At 35.1% G+C, this 19,621-nt stretch overlaps 1 protein-coding gene across 5 annotated transcripts in view; it reads left to right on the top strand.

Moving 5' to 3' along the window:
• The window catches only part of TIAM2 (TIAM Rac1 associated GEF 2), a 110,624-nt gene that overhangs the window by 30,369 nt on the left and 60,634 nt on the right, over positions 1–19,621 (top strand). For 3 of the 5 annotated variants that reach the window (XM_087882855.1, XM_034428586.2, XM_087882854.1), the window contains exons 3-8: positions 2,682–2,854; positions 4,932–5,156; positions 10,135–10,320; positions 11,271–11,417; positions 15,142–15,213; positions 18,734–18,898. In XM_087882855.1, the coding sequence (XP_087738981.1) occupies positions 2,682–2,854; positions 4,932–5,156; positions 10,135–10,320; positions 11,271–11,417; positions 15,142–15,213; positions 18,734–18,898 (968 nt within the window). Of the gene's footprint in view, positions 1–2,681; positions 2,855–4,931; positions 5,157–10,134; positions 10,321–11,270; positions 11,418–15,141; positions 15,214–18,730; positions 18,899–19,621 lie in introns of all 5 variants that reach the window. The other 2 variants (XM_034428585.2, XM_034428587.2) reach the window with 1 other exon arrangement.

Consider the following 19,621-nt stretch of genomic DNA (forward strand, 5'->3'; position numbering starts at 1 on the left):
AAAAGCCTCTGATGATCGCGCGGCTCAGCAGGGATCATCAGAAGCTTTTCAAAGCATTTTTTTCTGCAACCTCTTGGCCGAAGAGGTGGTAAAAAAAATGCTTTGAAAAGTCTCTGACGATCCCAGCTGAGTTGCCTGATCGGCAGAGGCTTTTCAAAGCATTAGAAAAAATGCTTTGAAAAGTTAAAAAAAAAAAAGTTGCCCACGCCCACCAGTCACATTACCCACCACCACCACCACCACCAAGCCACGCCCACAGAACCGGTAGTAACAAATTTTACATTTCTTCCCTGCTGTGAAGTGGTATATAAGTCTAAGTGCTATTGCTATCTGCTTCCGTATAGTAAGGGCCTTCAGATAATAAAAGCTTCCTTCTTTGTTTAAAGTTGAGTTGGCTGGTTGGCTTCAAAGTTATCTATTCTGACTTAAAAGCCTCATTTTTAGTTCATATGTGTAATGAATAAGCTGGCAATGATTATGTAGCATTAAAAAAGATGCTTTGTATATATTTACTATATCCTGTTGTAGCATCTGCTTCAAGGCTGGGATAAATTGGAAAAGGAATATTTTTGGGCAAGATTTGCTTACGTTGAAACATTTAAGATATATATATTCTGCATCTCTTTAAGTATGAGATGTAGAGGCTAAATGGTCAGCCAGGCCTATTGACAATTGTTGAAATGAAAGAAATAATAACTATTTTTCTGACTCTTTAATTAATTTTATAGTGCAAGAATAGATCAGATTTGTTTTCAGGAAATTTCAGCATATTTCTAAAAGGTTTCCAAACAGAAATCTTTATTAAGATCACCATTTCACTGATACTGCCAATCCTTTTACAGGGTTTATGATAGTTCCTACTATTAACTAAATTATGTCAGCCTCATAGATGAAGCAATCACAATTTTGGAAGTGTTAAAAGTAGAGTTTTTTTCAAATTAACAAAGTCAAAAAATTTAAAGAAATTGAAAAAAACCCTATTACATTTATAAATTATTTTACTACTTTACGAAGTATTTAAATGCCATATTTGCCATTTGATCTAACTCAAACATGTTTATCCTGGGAAAAATTATATACTTGGTTAGCGAAGAGAAAGATACAACCCAATTGAAAAGAGGAAAAGTATTTCTTGAGAAACATATATTATATTAACAAAGTGAGGTCGGATAGACCTAATTGATGTATAAAGAGAGAGAAGGCTTTCTGTCTCCCTCGGAACATAATGTACTTGCAGATATGTTTGTTATTTGTTACGTTGTCTTGTATGTTATTTATATGGTGTGTTGTTATTTTTTTTGTGTTCTCTTTTTAATGGAAAATGTAAATAAAGACTATTTTTTTAAAAAATAAAAAATAAATGCCATTTGATTTGGGATTTAATAAAAAAGCTTGTATAACATTCAAGCTTATTTCATTTAGTTGAAAATATTACTGAAGGTTATTTTAGCAATTGCAAACTATAATGATAATTTTAGGAATAATTATAGTACAGTATACTTAAAAAGGAACGCGGATGCTCAGTGACTAAGACGCTGAGCTTATCGATCAGAAGGTCGGCAGTTTAGCGAATCCCTAGCGTCGCGTAACGGGGTGAGCTTCCGTTACTTATCCCAGCTTCTGCCAAACTAGCAATTTGAAAGCTTGTAAAAAACGCAAGTAGAAAAATAGGGACCACTTTGGTGGGAAGATAACAGTGTTCCGTGCACCTTCGGCATTTAGTCATGTCGGCCACATGACCATGGAGATGTCTTTGGACAGCGCTGGCTCCCTGGCTTAGAAACGGAGATGAGCACCACCGCTAAAGCCGGAAACGACTAACACACATGTGCAGGGGAACCTTTATCTTTACCTTTATACTTAAAAAGGAACTCTTATAAGAACTTCACATTTTGATGCTTAAAATATTTAGTCAGTCTGATTTTCTGAATCTGAAGTACAATGACACTATTATCTTCAGTATCCATTTCTTCTGTTTCTTAAAATCATATAATTTCCATGCTTCTGTAAACGATAATAAGATTAGTTTTTTTAACTCTCTATATGTTTGTGTGTGTGTGTGGCACCAGTGAATTAGTGTATTGATGATGTAGAAATGACTGATTTATTGTATATGTGTGGTATATAGTACACAAGCTTCAAGCTATTCTTTAAAAAATGTATGCTTTAGTGTTATTGTGTTTTCTTGATCAGTATTTATCAATGCTTAGAAAGGTTGCAACTGTGTGGTCAGCTGTCAAAATAAATTTATTGGTGTTCTGAGGCTTCTGTAGGGTTAAAGCACTACCAAGATTATTCCTTTAATATGGAAAGGTGGAGGTTTTTTTTCATCAGTGGTGCTTAATTATTTTATCTGAGCAAGGGGCTACATTCCAGGCATGTTCTGATTGTAGTCAGTCTGTTATAACCTGACCTTGCAGAATCAACCTCATGAAGGTCATTGTGTCTCATTTGCGAATGAACCATTTCTGGTATTTCTCCTTAAACAAAAAAATAGCTGTTCAGCAGCCTCAACTCTCACATCAAAAGGCAAAAAATAAATCAAGCTGATTGATTGTTTCCATGTTTCTTTTTTTATTGGAGAGTTATTCTACATTAATTTTTGCATTCATTGATACAAAATTAAATCTGTATTTCAGAGGATGTTGGTATAATTCAGCACTTCTTTTTATTTTATGAAGGATGCACTCTACTGTTTTATGAGACTTATGGGAAGAATTCCATGGAGCAAAATAATTCACCCAAATATGCTCTGTTTGGAGAAGACTGTATAGTGCAATCTTGCCCAGAACACCCAAAGAAAGAAAATGTCTTCTGCCTCAGCAACTCTTTTGGAGATGTCTATTTATTCCAGGTATTTCTACTATATAATATCTTTGTTCATTATCGAAGTATTAAGGTCCATAATACTGAATTTATGTACTATTTATCTGCCTATCTATCTGTCCATTAGATTTTGTCCCACTACCAATTGGTTGACTCCTGATGGGTTAAAATCAGTAATTTGTAATGAGATATTTATTGTATAATCATTCAAAATTATGCAATCAAAAATTAAAATCACAGGGTAGGATCAAAAGATAAAGCTCTGACAAGAACAAGCCAGAGGAAATAGATATTTAACACCATATAGGCCTGGCTAATGAACTGATAACTTTCCATTCAAATTTTTGGTCCATTCTTTTCTAACCTAAGCAGCTATTAAATTTGTGGATTTTTTGCTCTAATTGTCGTCACAAATCGCTGGGCAGGCTGGGAAATTCTGGGAGTTGGTTACATAAGAATTAAGAGAAAGACATTGGTTGATAAAGCTATCATTAAAGAATTCTTATATGGTCTAATGCTATAAATTTGAACCTAATTCATTAATTGTGCATAATTATGTATATAAAGAGCAACTTACTTTCGGTTGATTTCTTTTGGAGAATATATATGCAATATGTAGGAAAGATAGCCCTTCATTGGGTGTAAAGAAGAAGAAATAATATATTTTTGAAATTATGGTTCTATTCATGTTTGTTACATATACAGATTAGGTTCATAGCAGTCCTGTGCATTGATAGCTTGTTTTTGAAACTCAACAACATCAAAGAAGCCAAATTGTGTTAATTGATAATTACCTCTATCCACTCAATTAAATTCTAGACAGGATTCATCCCTAAAAATAAATTTATTTTTGAGATTAAATATGGAAGTAAATTAGAAAATAGATATTAGACATACATTAGATGTTATAGAAATCCATTCAGAGATTTTAAAGCTGTATTTCTTTATATCCTGGTTTGATGAGTGTATTTTGAGACACAACATAATGATATTTTCAGAAAATTGAGAATCTGCAATGGCAGGATTTGTAATTGGCATAAAAGGTGGTGGAAAGAAACACTACCCTGTTTTCCCCAAAATAAGACATCCCCTGATAATAAGCCCAATTGGGCTTTTGAGTGCCTGGCAATAAAACCAAGCACTTGTCAGGGTTCAAGAAAATATAAGACAGGGTCTTATTTTCAGGGAAATACGGTATAGTTACAATCTTAATTTTGAATGTAGTAGAAAAGATTTTTTTTACATCCTCTATAGGAAAATTATTACAGTATTATAGTATTTTTTACTATGTTGGTCTAGTATTTTCATTTAATTTTATGTATTACCAGTCAAAAATGCATTGCCTGGAAATAAGAGTGCCACTTAAAGTATGGTTGTGTTGAATTCAATCTGCGTTTCTTGTAATTGGCAAGACAACATGTCTTCTGATATTGATAGTTCAGTTTTCTTTGTTCCACGGATGGGCTGCTGGGATAGAAGTGCCAAATGAAGGCTACCTCAGACTTAAAAGAAATCAGTTAAAATCAATAGGAAGTTAACTAAGTTAGTATAAGGCCGGCATAATGATGGGAAGAAAACAGGTTAACTGGATTGCAATGTTTCTAAATGTTGTAATGACAGCATTTTTCTGTATAATCAACCTTATGCAGCTCCTGCATTTTCCTACACATAAAGCATTTTAGGCTCTTAATACATTACAGAGAAATTTAGGAGATGGCATAAACTGCTATTGGACAGTCACTGAAGTTGTCTTCCTGCTTCTTCATTTGCAATAATTTTCAGTACAATTTCCATTCAATTGTATTTTTTGAAATTAAGCTAATGATAGGTTATGTAATTGCCACCCTGGCAATCAAGCATCCTGTGATGAATTTAATCTTTTATACAAAGTTCTTTCTTTTTAGATAAAGCCTAAGAATTATTAGCAATGACAACTGCCTGTTTTTCAAGGCAGTATTAGTGTAGAAGAAGCCTTTCATTTGTTTGAGGGGGAAAATTGCTTGCTGTCAGCATGGAATTGATCTCACTTTGTTGTCCATTGGTTGCGAAACTTGGTAAATTTTATTTTAGCTTTCTGTTTATAATGTTTGATATATTTTTTTTAGGCTACAAGCCAGACTGACCTTGAAAACTGGGTTACCGCAATACATTCTGCTTCTGCTTCTCTCTTGGCAAAAAAACTTGGGAAGGAAGATACAGTCAGATTGCTGAAAAGTCAGACTAAAGCCCTTAACCAGAAGATTGACATGGATAGCAAGATGAAAAAGATGGCTGAACTCCAACTCTTGATTGTTAGTGATCCTAAAAACAGGAAAGCAATCGAAAACCAGGTACTGTGAAGTTGATTAATCTTCTGCACATTTATCATTGCAACATGTCCCTTCTTTAAGTATGCCATTTGTTAATATTTTTAGCGAGTGTTTTGAAGACAATATGTTGCAGATGAGGAAATCAGTGTTGCGGTAGAATTGACTGAGCATATGTTTAAGGAAGCTATCATGGGTAACTCTTCTTGGCACTCACTACTTGCACATGTGGAAGTAGTTATTTCTGTTCAATTCTGAAAGAGATACACGAAGATATTCACATTCGCCTGTGTAAATTGGAAGAATCAACACAAAACAATCCTGCTGCTATCTGAACTATTGCCACCAGACATATTACACCCTCTGCTCCGAAGTCTTTCTGAAAAAGTTCTGTCTTCACAGCGTTCCTAAATCATAGTTGGAAAGGGAGCATTTTAACCTCAGGGGGCAAATTGTTTCCAAGCAAAGATTGGGAAGGGCTGTTTCTGGGCTACTTTAACTTTGTGGAGGGTCACCAGTATGTTCTCTTGGCCATGAGTTCTACTTCCTAAAGCATCTTGGTTCAGGAAAGGCTGCAACTAGCTTATCGGCTGAGTAACATCAGTCGTATCTGGCAGGAGCGCCATGTTCAGGAGAATCCCAGGTTGCTCATCTGACCTTCTGAAATAGTGTGGTCCCATCCAGAGCTAAAGATGAACCTAGAAGGCAGCTGTAAAAGCGCAACACCATCTTACTGTGAATCACGGTAAGCCTGTTTTGTCCCTCACAGTTTCCAGGCATCAGGCCAAAATTTTCATGAATGTTTGGTGTGGAGTGAAGATGTGTAGCTGGGTACCATCAATCTTCCAGAGTGGGTAGATATTAAAGAAAGTGGGGGAAAGGGCCAGGTTCTGAGACACCACACATTGGGATGTCTTAAGGGTTCAGTCTGTTTTCTCCCACTAACAGTAACTGGAATTGCTGACTCAGAAAGATATGGTATCGATGTAAAACAGTGTCTCTGATTCCCAGTTTACTGAAACAGTTTCAGAGAAACCCTAAAACTATTGGGAGTTTAATGGAGGGAACAGCAAATCACCTTAGGCTAAATTTAAATAGAAATGCCACACATATTGTACAGTAAACATAAAAAGAATTGTTATCTAAACCAACTGTCTGTTTTGCCAATATTACTAAGGATGCCTCACAACCAGGTTGTTATACTTGTGTTCCCCAGCAACAGGTATTAAGAAACTTAATCTCATCTTTGATGTCAGATTACAGCTCTTAATAGTGTTATCTTCTATCTGTTTGATTAAGTTTCTTTTAAACTGTTTAAGTTGGCAGGCATTCTACAGTTTAATTATGCATTAAATTCAACAGCAGGTGAGAGCTGTCATTGAGGATTTATTTTGAAATCCTTTAGGCTAAAATGTTTTTTTTTTTTTTAAATTTTAAAATACTTTAGTATGCTATTAAGGAAAAAGTAAAACATACCATTTCAGTCCTTAGATTTAAATGCATATGCATATTCTCATGTTCACTCTTTTTTAGTACTTATGGCTCAGCTAGAAAAGCTTAGATAAGGTCATTTTTTTATACTCTCATTTTGAAATATATATATTTCAGTTGAGACACACATCATCATAGTTTATACCTGTAATCTCTTTATTCAGGAGCTCTGTTCCCAAGTGTGAATCAAAGTTCTTGCTTTTTGCCTTATATAATGATATTGTACCATAAGATTGCCTTTGACGTACGATGCTTGGACGGAGAGCACAGCACTACTTTCAAGTCAAGAACATAATAACTGTCTTTTTTCATATTTATAATGGCACTTGGTTAAGCACATGAAAGGTTTTTTTAATTTCACTGCACATTTGTCAAATGTGATGAGAAACTGAACTGTTCTCAGAGTCTCAAGTCATTGGGGCAGATTTTTCTTGACTTCCAGAAGGAAGTTCTGCTTAAACTGCCTGAATCCAGATGCTTCTATATAAGGATCTTCTCGTCCATGTTCCTGTGGTTGTGTCCATGGACCTTAAAATCAACCTTCCCTTGTTTGCCTTCTGCTGCTGCTTTCATGTCCACTAGTCAAAGGAGACTTTAAAGGAGCTACTAGCACATTGGCAAGAACATTCCTGGTGTTTTTCTAATTTTGTTCATCTAGAATATACACTCTCATTATTTCACATTAGGTTTGGATGTAAGAAAATATTGCAATAAGGTCTGGGACTGCAGCCTGAAAATTTGCACACTAGGGAGTAAACCTCACTGAACACAGCAAGTCTTATTTCTGAATCAGTATCCATAGCAGAGAAAGTAACTTCAGTTTTGGCGGAGAAGCTGAAGGCTGTATGGGATATGATGGAGATGACTCCAGAGCAATAACAGTCAGAATTTTTATTGCTTTTTTCATATAGGTGTGGGTTAACATAATAAATATTCTCCAATTCCCCCATAATAAATGCTAAATGTTAATGGTATGGTCTTGCGGGCACTGAATACTGCCTGTGATTTCTTTACCTCACACATGTCTCTCTTTTTAATGTGAAGTTCATGAAAGGAAGAAAAAAATGTTTTTTACAGAGCAGTTACACAAGAGATTTTCCAGTTGAAGACACTTTATAGGTTCTTTAAAATCCCAATTCTGCTTGTTATCAGATATATTTCCTATAAATGTTCATTGGCTTGGTTAAGCAGTGTTTGCAACATTCTAGAACCTATTATTTTCTCTCTTGGACTTAGTTGTATATATAATTGTGAGGTTATATGGAATGCTTGTGCTGCATACTTCTATGATTTGAATGTTAGTGAATGGGTAGATCGCAATGTTACGATCAAAATCTTTCCTCCATGATCGTCAAATGAAGATCATTTCAAAAAGGAATTCAGTTTTAAATAAGGGGAAAAATCTAAACGGGGGGCAATTTTAAAGGACTCTAATAAATGCTTCTTGTACCAATAGTTTCATGCTGAAGTCCAGAGATACTTAAACAGCACAGTTTTCAGAAGACAGTGCAGCTTTACAAAGGCTTCTGAAGAAAGTGCAGTCTTCGGAAAATTGTGTTGTCTTTATAAAGCTGTGCTGTCTTTATATAGCTGTGCTTTATTTCCGAAGAGAGGATGGCTTTCTAAAGGCTGCAATATCTTCAGAAAGCCTTTGGGAAGTCAGGACAACTTTACAAAGGCAGCACAGCATTCCACAGCTAAGGGAGCCATAGGTAGGAAAATTTCACTGGAGAAGCTGGGTTCGAAAAGGAGATGGCAAAGGCAATGAGGTGCTTCTCCCTCTGCCATGGTAGCTGGGCACAAAAGGAGGAGCGCTGGTACAGGGAACTGTGAAAGAAGGCAGCTGGGTGAACAAATGCTTGCTAGAGGTTTGGTTTGACCGTATGGTTTTGGGATGAGGGTAGCCTAGTGGCCATTGGTCTGAAAAGGTGATAGCAGAGGCAACAAGGCACTTCTGCTTTAGTCATGGCAGCTGGGCACAAAAAATTGGTGTAGGGAACTGGGAGAGAAGCAGGGTGGATTTGATTTAAATCGAGTCGATTTAAATCATGATTTAAATCACTAGTAAAAAGACTTGATTTAAATCAACTCGATTTAAATCATAATTTTTAAAGAGCAACTGTCATCTCTGCTACTCCTTTGACCCGCTGTTGACCCGATAGTCCCAGTGTTGCAGAATATACAGCCTTGTGCTTCATAACTAAGCTCCATTTCATGCTGAATAAACTAAATTATTTATGTATCTTAAATAGAAAACTATCTTACAATAGATTTTTACCCCAAAATAAATAAAATAAAAATCAAAAAAATCCAATTTAAATCAAAAAAATCCAATTTAAATAAAAAAAATCCAATTTTTTTGATTTTTTTTAAAAAAAATCATTGATTTTTATCCACCCTGGAGAGAAGGCAAGTGGGCAAACAAATGTTTCATTGGGCAGGCTGGGTGGGTGAGGCTTCCCGGAGTATGGCAAACAACCCCCGATGCAGTTCCTGGTTTGCTTGCCACCCCGCAATGTACCATTATATGATGTCTTGCTTTATGACTGCAACAGCAATCCCAGTCCCAATTGTGGTTATAAGTCAAGAATTATCTGTATTAGAGAAGATGATAAGTTGCTGAAATTGTTTGTATCTGTCCTGATAAAGGGAGAAGTCGTGTATTAATATATATTGTTCGTTTAATATATTTTGTTCTTTTTTAAATTATTCTCTTTGTTACATTTTTCTTAGTTTATATGTATTTTTTACCTTTGTAATTGTAAACATTATTAAAATTATTACAAACATGATTGCTTGGATGGGGGTTGAACTAGATAACCTACAAGGTCCCTTCCAACTCTGTTAATCAGTTAAAAGTTGGGGCACAATTACTTACTGGAAACAAAAATCTCTAGGATTTTTCTTAGCTTTTAACTTTTCCTATATTGTAGGATCTCTTTCTGCTCCCTTCCCTTGTTTTTGTGTGACTCACATTGTAACATTTATCTCAGTTCCAAGAGAGATAAAGACAGGAAAAATATATTAGAAAGATGAAGATGAAGAACCTTATGGACTACAGCCTTTTAATATGTTCAGATGAGCTACTACTTTGCTCACTGACCATTGCATGTTAAGATGGAGATCTGAAAGAGAGCGAAAGTTGCATTTGGTTGTATACAAGCAAGTCTGAGCTCCCACTATATTAGGGCCCTAAGGATTACATTTTAGTTTGTGTGATCTTCTTGTTTGGTTCTTTCTGTAATTCTAGTTCCAGTCTCTTATGTTCTTCTATTAACTTCTTTTGATTTTGTTTCTTTTTCTTGTTTTTTTCCCCTGTGTATGTTATAGCTGTTCCAGGTTGTTGTTTTTTTGACACTATCGATTTTTATGGGCATTTGGAACACAATTTGACTGAATGTGTTTTGAAAAGGATAAACTAATGAAGATGTAAATAACTTGGGACCAGAGTTGCAGAGTCCTCTCCTTTCCACAATTTGTCCTCTAATACTTGATTTGTGTTCCTAAACAGATTCAGCAGTGGGAGCAGAATCTGGAAAAATTTAACATGGACCTTTTCAAAATGCGCTGTTACTTAGCCAGTCTGCAAGGCGGAGAACTTCCAAATCCAAAGAGTCTTCTGGCTGCTGCCAGTCGTCCTTCAAAAATGGCCCTTGGAAGACTTGGCCTCTTCTCAGTCTCATCATTTCATGCCCTGGTAAGCTGGAAGGAGAACAATAGAGGATATTGCCACCCTATATGGCCTAGTGGATGGTCAGAACTAGCCAGGGAAAGGCAATCCTGTGAGTAAATTATGGTCCTGTGACATATAGGGCTGTATAAATGAATTTTATCTGGGAGCCAATGCAGTTCATAAAATGTTATATTATAAAGGCAGACTGAGGCACAGCTGTTACTACCCATATTCCTGCCTTCTGGGTGGGGTTTGAAATCAGTCCCATTTAGAGTGCCTTGCAGAAATATGGTTGAGAGGTATCTAGACCATGAGTGATCATGAGCTGAACCAGTAAAGGGCACAACACATTGCTATACAAGGACACTCTTGACTATGACCTGTTCAAGCAGGAGCCCTGAAACCAGGAAGACACCCAGATTGCACACAGGCTCTGACAAGGGGAAGTACAAACCTCAACTACAATTAGGGTTGAAAATCTGTAGAACTAGAATCTGGGTTTGGGGGTGGGCAGGTCAGAGCTGTGTCTTTTCAGGGTTGAATCGGAGTCTGTTTTTTGGCTATGCAATTGTCCAGCCCCTACCAGACTGGGATAAAACAGAGAACTTCAGTTGGCTGGCCTGGGATAGAGATATGTAACTATCATACTGATGAAATTCTCTCCCATGCTGAGAGAAGGGCTTCTGGGAACTTCAATTGCTGTATTTATTCTAAGAGATACCAGAATTGCCGTCTTCCAAGAATTTGCATTCCCTCTTATCTGCCCCAGTAAAAAGAAGTGGCATAGAAGCCATCACAACAGTGAAGATAACTCATTTTGAATCGTATCTTTTGTCTTCTGCTTCATGTGACTGATCTTGATTACTGTCTTGCTTTCTGAGAAGAGATATGAAGAGCTCTACAGTTCAATGCTTGCATCTGACTTTTCCCTTCTGTTCCTTGCCATTCCTGTTCTCCCTATTCCCCCAAATTAGATCTGTTCCAGGGATGAGGCAGCTCTCAGAAAGAGAACGTGGTCTCTATCACAGAGACTGTGGAGCAAGAAGGGTTTGTTCTCCTCCCTGAAGGGACTGGATACCCTTGCGAGAAAGGCAAAGGAGAAAAGGCCTTCTATAACCCAGGTAGTTCTCACTTGATCCATATCAATGGACATTTAGAAGTTTCAACAATCATTCCAATGCCTGTTGATGCTTTGCCAGTGACATAAAGGCTACATAACTTAAATTTTATGGTGTATTAAATCTTTTGCAAATAGAACCATGCAGAAAATCAATAGATTTACATTTGCATATTATGCAAAGCCAGTTTTATAAAGTGTGATCTTTTGACCAAGCCAGAACCAATATTGCAGGATGAGGAAGGTATCAATGACTTGCTAGGTCTGTTCTTGGAGTTTATTCCCTTTTATTTAGTAGAACTTGCATTGGATTGCTTGGAGCAAATAGAAAAAGTCCCTGGGGATAGCAGCTCATCCCATTGACCAGCCAGAGTATTGTAGGTGATATTTCTATCACCTATCAAATTGTTGTCAGAGGAAGAGGTTGGGCCAATTTTAAATCTGGGGTTTAAAACAAGTAATATATATATTGCTTAATAAACAATATATATATTGTTTGTTTTAAACCCCAGATTCAAAATTGTATATAGGGGGCAGAGTATAGGATGGCTAAGAATATTTATTATATTAGCTGATTTCATAGGTAATTTAACAGTTAAGAATATAGGAAAAGTGTAGCAAATATAAATAAGTGTAGTGACACGTATCATGTCATGACAAAATCCAACTGGGGAAAAATACCTTAATTGTAAACTTCTTGGTGAATCAAACACATCAAAAGTGATAAGTTCATTTTCATTCCAGATAGAGACATATTGTAGTAACAATATGTTATTATATATTGTAGTATCATAGATAGTAGGCATATTATAGTATCCTATTGCATAAATGAAAAGGATAGGAGTAGCCAAAGATACTTGAGACATGGCTGTTTTGCATGATGTTTATTTAAAAAGTCACAAGTACATGAATCACTTAGAAGCCATAAGCCAAGTTCCATATCTTAAGATGTTTAACAAGATACTAAAGAGCTGTCAGAAGTTTATCAGGAAATAACAACTCTATCATTTTTGGTTGCCTCTCATATGTTCCTTATCAAAAAATTGGTTCTTGAAGAACATGAGAAAAGTAACTGCAGCAGTCTATCAGTAGATCACCTTTTTTGTGGAATAATAATTTAGTAGAAATATACTTCATATGAATTTAGCTCTCAGTGTTTACCAGAATTGTGGCAAATCTTGATTAGTACTAACAATAGGCTACCTCTTTCAAGTTCCCAAAATCAGAGAAGGCAGAATGATGAAGTGAATACAGAATTTTGAGTTTAGCTATTTCCAAATGTGGTTACAGCCTAGAAATCTTACATGTGTGCCACTAAATGTTAGTCACACACACACACACACACACACACACACACACACAAAGCAGCTAGCATTGAATTCTTTTGAAAATTTATTTATTTATTTATTTATTTGATAATATTTATATGCTGTCCTTCTCCCGAAGGACTCGCGGTGGGTCACAGCAATAAAACAAGACAATAAATAATGTTAAAAATTCAATTTAAAATCCCCAAATTAAAATTTCATTAAAAATGAAGCTATGTCTTCTTGAAGTGGACTTTTAAGAACAGGATAGGAAGAATAATGACACTTTTGAACTTTGGTGCTGGAAAAGACTCGTGAGTCAAGGAAACAAACAAATGGATCATCAAATTGCCTTTATGAGTTTATGAAAGTAAAAAATTCTGGCTTATCAAGGAGAAAACCCTCACCAACATACAGTATCAGTCAGGGGAAGCTGTTGTATATAAATGGGGAACAAAAATCGGCTAATAACAGCCAAAAAACAAAAATGATTATGCCGTGTTTAACAGCTAAAAAACAAAAATGATTATGTTGGGTAGGTCAACAAAATAAAGAGGATTTTGCTGGGAGTAACAGCAAAAATGAAATGATTATGTTGGGTTTAACAACAAAGACAAAGATAAAGATGTTAGGTTTAATAGTAAAAATAAAATGACTATGCTGGGATTAACAGCCAAAAATAAAAATTATTATGCTTGATAAAACAGCAAAAATAGGGAGGAGTATGTTGAGATTAACGGTAAAAATGAGATGTATAAATTGGATTTAATAACAGAAATAAAGATGATAATGCAGAGTTCAACAGTAAAACAAAATGATTATGATGGAATTAACAGCCACAAAATAAAAGTGATTATGTTGGGAACAATAAAAATGAAATGATTGTGTTGGGATTAATAGTAAAGTAATGAAGATGATTATATTGGGAGTAATAGTTAAAATATTTTTTAAATGTTTACAATAACTGTAATGATTTATATTGTTAAAATATATCCATCTAAGCAAAAAGGAAGAGAAAAATGTAATGATATTTGGTTAGGATTTAAGACATAAGTAACGGGTTTTTGGGATAATGGCATAGTTAAATTGATAGAATTTAGGGAAATAACTGAGTAAAATATTAAGTTGTGTTAATTGGAAGTTACGATTTGTTAGTGATTTGTACTAATTTGTGACCGGATCAATGCTTCATTTTGGAAAAGATGTGTTTTATGTTTGTGCTTAAAAAACAAACAAACTTTTTTTAAAAAAAAAATTGGCTAATAAAACATTTGCTAGCAAATAATCAAGCTCAGAGAGCATTAAAGACTCCACAGTAAAAATATTGAAGTTAAATATTGAAGAATAACTTGTTTGGGCGTTAGCATAATCAATTAAGCTTATGTCTTTCAGACATATAACTCTATGATAACAACAAGTTTTCAGTTACTGAGTTAGTACTTTAATGGCAATCAAAAATGGGCTTATCCTTGGTTGTCATTTACTAGATTAAAACAGAAAAACAAACTCTTATTTTCTCATTTCACAGAAATAGATGTTTTTTCATTGTTTTAAGACCATTTGGAGTACTGTTATTCACATTATCTTCAAACATCCTTATTTTTAATGAAACAAAGATATGCCATGTATTTAAGTCTCGGTCTTCATAATGTACAGATAGGCCTTGCTTAGTGACTTCCTTGGACAGTGACCATTGGCAATTATGGTGATGAAAAGATAACTGTCACTAATTCCGGCACCTACAACCTTCACACCTATAAAGCAAAGGAAAGCTGAAGTAAGATTGTAAACGCAGTTGCAATTTCACTCAGTGATCACTTCACTTCGTGACCAAGTTGTCAGTCCCAATTGGGGTTGCTAAATGAGGACTACCTATATTTTTAAATTCATCTTTTCCTCATCCATGCAAGGGAAGAGTTGCAGTGAAGATCCATGTATTCCTAGGCATCTCATCCAGGGGCGTATGTGTGTATGTGTACATGTGTGTGTTATATGTGTGAGAAATCTGACTGATACGGGTCAATTTTAAAAAAGTTCCGCTTCATTATGTGGTTACCCTATTAAATAGGAGAATCTGGTTTCTAGCATTGCTTCTATTGCCCATGCCCTCATAGTCCCTTCTGACAATGGTTTGAAACAGAGTTCAGGAAGAGTGTTATGCAAGGGACTCCAAACACACAATCCCCCCCCCCCAAATTAAGCACATAGGAATGCTACACCAGTTGACTCTGGGGCAGATGCAGCTTTAGAACCGCTTCTTCATGAAACAGCCAGTACCCATTGCTAGTAACAGGTAGATACTTTGGAGTGAACCAATGTGTACATTTACTTTATTCAGGGTTTTATTTTACCTTTTATGCAAGTGAAACAGCGATGCTATGAAAGGTTTGCATTATGTTAATGTATGTTTTCTTTAATTAGATTTTTGACTCAACTGGAGGACATGGAATTCCTGGAACACAGCTACCTCAGAATTGCAGTAATTCTGCTGAGGTAATATAATAAAATGCAACAAATATAATTTAACTTCCACCTGCTTAATGTGTGTGCAGATGTTATGACAAAAAAGCAGGTTGGGTGCGAGTCCTTACTTGATTTGAGTCATAATCAGGGGGGAAAATACTTTATACTTTTCTATACAAGCTTCTGTAGTGGGCTGTTAATAAATAATTGCATTTCCTGCCACTCAAAGTATTTGTCGCATTAATTGGTCCCATTAACTTTGCTCAAATATTATGGATAGCCACTTGTCTGAAATGGTATAGGGCTTCCTCCCTGAGTAGGGCGTTGCAGTACAAGACCTCCAAAGCCCCTTCCAACTCTTGTTATTCTATGTTCTATGTTTTTCCTTTATAGAAATAATATTCCTATTCTGGAATAGGAGTATTTACTTTTTAAAAAAATCCCTGTAGACTGAATACCAGTCAGCAATATTTAATTAGTAAAACATGTGATTTGTTTAATACAATTAATCAGTCATATATCCCAAACTACTGGGCAGCAGTTGTAGGTTGCATTCTTTTTGTTCAGATATAATATAATCCTATCCTTTCCTAATACAATTACAGTGTGTAACTTTCACAGACCACAAACATGAAGCATGCCTTGCTCATTTTATTTAAAGCCATAACTGCCTAGAGATCGTTATATCAAGCTCTTGGGTTTGTGAACCAGGAATAGAGAAGCTAATATATTCTGTGGATTTATTTTCTTGGCCAACTCCTAAGGTTTGGATGATCGTGGATGACACCAACGTTCCACTAATGTGGGATATGATGGCATTACTTTATGCAAGATGGACAAGTGTGCATTTAAAATGGTCCCATTGTAAATATCTTTGCTGTTACATGCTTGCCTGTATGGTCTTGCTTCTAGGGATAGTAGGAAAATACATCATCGATTGTGAGAATGCCTTGATGTGAAGCCAAATTTGTGGCACTTGCTTCACTGAATTAGCCCCAGTCTTCTGTCTACTAAATGAATAAGCAGTGACATTCCAGCTGTAAAAGTACTTAAATGAATTATATAGCTGTATATAGAGGAGCTGCTGCAGGCTTCATAATGCCTCATTCACTTACTCGAAGAAATGATTAATTGTAGCATGCTAAACCACTCGCCATTTCCTGATGGGTTTAGTGAAGCACACAGGTTTTCTGAGGTGTTTCATATAAAAATGGAGACAAAGACAGGAAAATTATGAAGCAACCAGCTGCTTTTCAAGCAAAATGTCGTGCACATTACAGAGTTGGCATAAATTGCTGGAAAACTCAATGTGTTGTCAGAACTCTGTGGCAATAAATGAATGAAGTATTGTGATATTAGTTACAGAGCAGACCTAACTAAGAGGAGAAATCTAGCCACTTAGTTTTAAAGTTGGAAAATATAAATTGAACTTAATCAGCCTTTTTTCCTTTTAAAAATTGTGTGGAATTTTATTTCTACCACAATTTTTTAAAAAAAGTATTTCTAATCTTGGCAAACCTAAAACTATTCGTGCAGATGTTTTATGAATGTTAAGAGAGTCACTTTGGTGTAGTGCTTAAGGCCTCAGGCTAGAAACTGGGAGTGAGTTCTAGTTGTACCTTGGCCACAAAGCAAACTGGGTGATCTTAGGCCAGTCACTTTCTGAAATCCCTAAAACCTCTTCTGAAAAACCTTGCCAAGAAAACTACAGATAGTCTCTGAGAATCTGACACAATTGAACGAAAGGAAAAAAGAGTTATGAATGTTAGACAAGGAAAATAGGCTTAGGCAAACCTTCTGTTGCATTTCATTTAATCTTCATATCTAATTATTGCAAAGATTAAATTAATTTAAAGATGGGAACAAGCATTCTGAGAGGTCCTCTGAACTTGATTGTTCTCTTGCAGACGTTTTATTATCCAAACTAGGTAACACCATCAGTGCTAGTCAAGTCACTAGAACTGATGATGTTATTTAGTTTGGGTAATGAAACATCAACAATAAAACAACGAAGCTCATAACCACCAAGGACCCATTATTTAAACCCTTACAACCCTCTTTTATTGAAACATGTCTGTAAAGTATAAAGCTATTAGACGTATGTTATCAGTGTAAACGCACTGAGTAAACACTACTGTGTTTTTTCCCCATTAAAATATGTCCTGTCTTTGCTTTTCCATACCTACCTTGCAAATAAGGACAAAATTCTTTTTATAAGCACAATTTTTCCTATATTTCATTTTTCAGATTTCTAGCTGAGTGGAAATAAGATACCTTTTCATTCTTTTAAAATGGGATCTTTGTTAATGATTTCTTCCTAGAATTGCCTCTGTGGAAGAGGATCTTTAACAAGGCTTGTTGCCTTTTGCTCTTAAAAGAAAGATGGGATTCAAATATAAAAATGAATACATCCTTTGGATATTAAAATAGTAAAGCTTAATTGAAATGCTTTGAACATAAGTATCTTTGATGCTCTGAAAAAAAATGGGTTGAGGTTTAAGTACAAATTACAGTTATATAGTCTGAAGCTGATCCCTGATGGAAAAGTTGCTAGGTTCTGTTTTTATAGGTAGCTTTTGCCTTATATCTTTTAATATAGCGGAGACATTTTCTAGTGTTCTTACAGTGATTGTGGTCTAAATGTGGAAGGTTTGATACTGGTTGCTGGTTTTTTTTAAAGAATCTGCATTCATTAATAAGTCTCAAAGGTGCTTTTTCAAGAGGCAACTGGACTTTCTTTGTTTTTCCTTGAAGACATTTTGCTTCCCATCTAAGAAGCTTCTTCAGAACTGAATTGCAGGAAGCTTCTTGGATTAGAAGCGAAACGTCATCAAGGAAAAACAAAGAAAGTCCAGTTGCCTCTTGAAAAAGCACCTTTGGGACAACCATGACCTGGATGAGTGAGAATCTCCATAGACATTCATGAATGAGGTTTTGCTGACTTTTGCTGACTTTTTAATATGAGAGAAATAAAAAGAAATGTAAATTCATGTGGGTGCACTATAACTTCATAGTATTCTATATGAGTGATATTGAGCTACACTGCCCTCTGTTGATGAAAGTTCTGAAATAAACTATAACCTAATATCAAATGAAGTTTATGTCTCTGTCTGTATGTATATGTATGAATACAAATACAAATAAATAGTAAATGTCATTTTGAAAACAAAATGAAAATAATTCTGAGAAACTGAAAGCAAACTAACAGTAGCAATTTCTTCGTGGTCAAATAGCCAAATTTCAATTGTATGCTCATTTGGTAGGAATAGCAATGAAAGTTATGTTGTTTTTTTCATTCCATTCCATCTTACTAAAGGTCTTCATTTTTATTTAAAATTGATTTGAAACATTTTAAAATACTGATGCAAAAATATTGACATGAAAGTCTGGTACAAATACTTCATTTTTAATTATATTTTTTAATCAAATCTATTGATAAACTACAAATAAAGACATCATGATTTATAATTTTTAATACTTTATTAGACAGCTAAACCTTTTACTCTTCAAAAGATTATTTACTAAACACTACATATTTTTCTCTCAGCAGAAAGTAGATGAATTTCTAAATGTTTACTACTCAGCTCCAGAAAATGCTTCAAAAGAAAATATCTGGGATATCCAGTCATTGGTTCGGTATCCTGATGGCGAAGGAGTAATGTTAACCCTAAAACCAAATCACAAAATAAATGATGTGTTGATCCTGGCTTGCAAGGTACATTGTTCTACACCTTAATATTATCTTGTAATTACACCCATTTCCCTTAAGTAGACAATGAAGCAAGCAAAATATGAGTAATTTAAAATCTAAATATCTTCAAACAATATTTAGTAACTAACTGGTTTTGATGTAGATAAAATAAACCATTCATTCATTCATTCATTCATTCATTCATTCATTCATTCATTCATTCATTCATTCTATCCCAGTCCAATTGACTCTAGTGGCTCAAAAAAACCAACAACCCCTTGTAATATGCAATCCAGATAAAATAAACAATGAATAAGATAGTAAAACTGGCCAACAGCAACATATTGCAACCACCTTATCCTAAAAACTGGGAGAAAAGTATTCACCTTGTCCCTGTATCCCAGATATAGTTTTTCTGATAATAATCTAGCTATTAAGACCCAGAGTGGATTTTTAAACTCAGTTTTTATCACTTGCGCTTTCTATTTTGACAAAAACAGGCAAGTGTAAGATATCATAGAAGACCACTAGGTGGCAAGAGAGTTCCAGAGACAAGTGGAAAAGTTTTGTGAAAGGAAATTGCCGTTTTAAAAAAATCCGTAATTGTTTGTATAATGTACCTTACTTAAGGCATTATTGATCTTTAACCAGCATGTTACCTATAATGACTTTTTGGGGTTGTTCTTTGAAATAGCATGAGAAATGGTAGTGGGAATTTTTAAAATATTACAAACGCTTGGTTGCTAA

Source organism: Pantherophis guttatus, chromosome 1, assembly GCF_059756535.1.
Source record: "Pantherophis guttatus breed Tessera chromosome 1, ASM5975653v1, whole genome shotgun sequence".
NCBI classification, from domain to species: Eukaryota; Metazoa; Chordata; class Lepidosauria; order Squamata; family Colubridae; genus Pantherophis; species Pantherophis guttatus.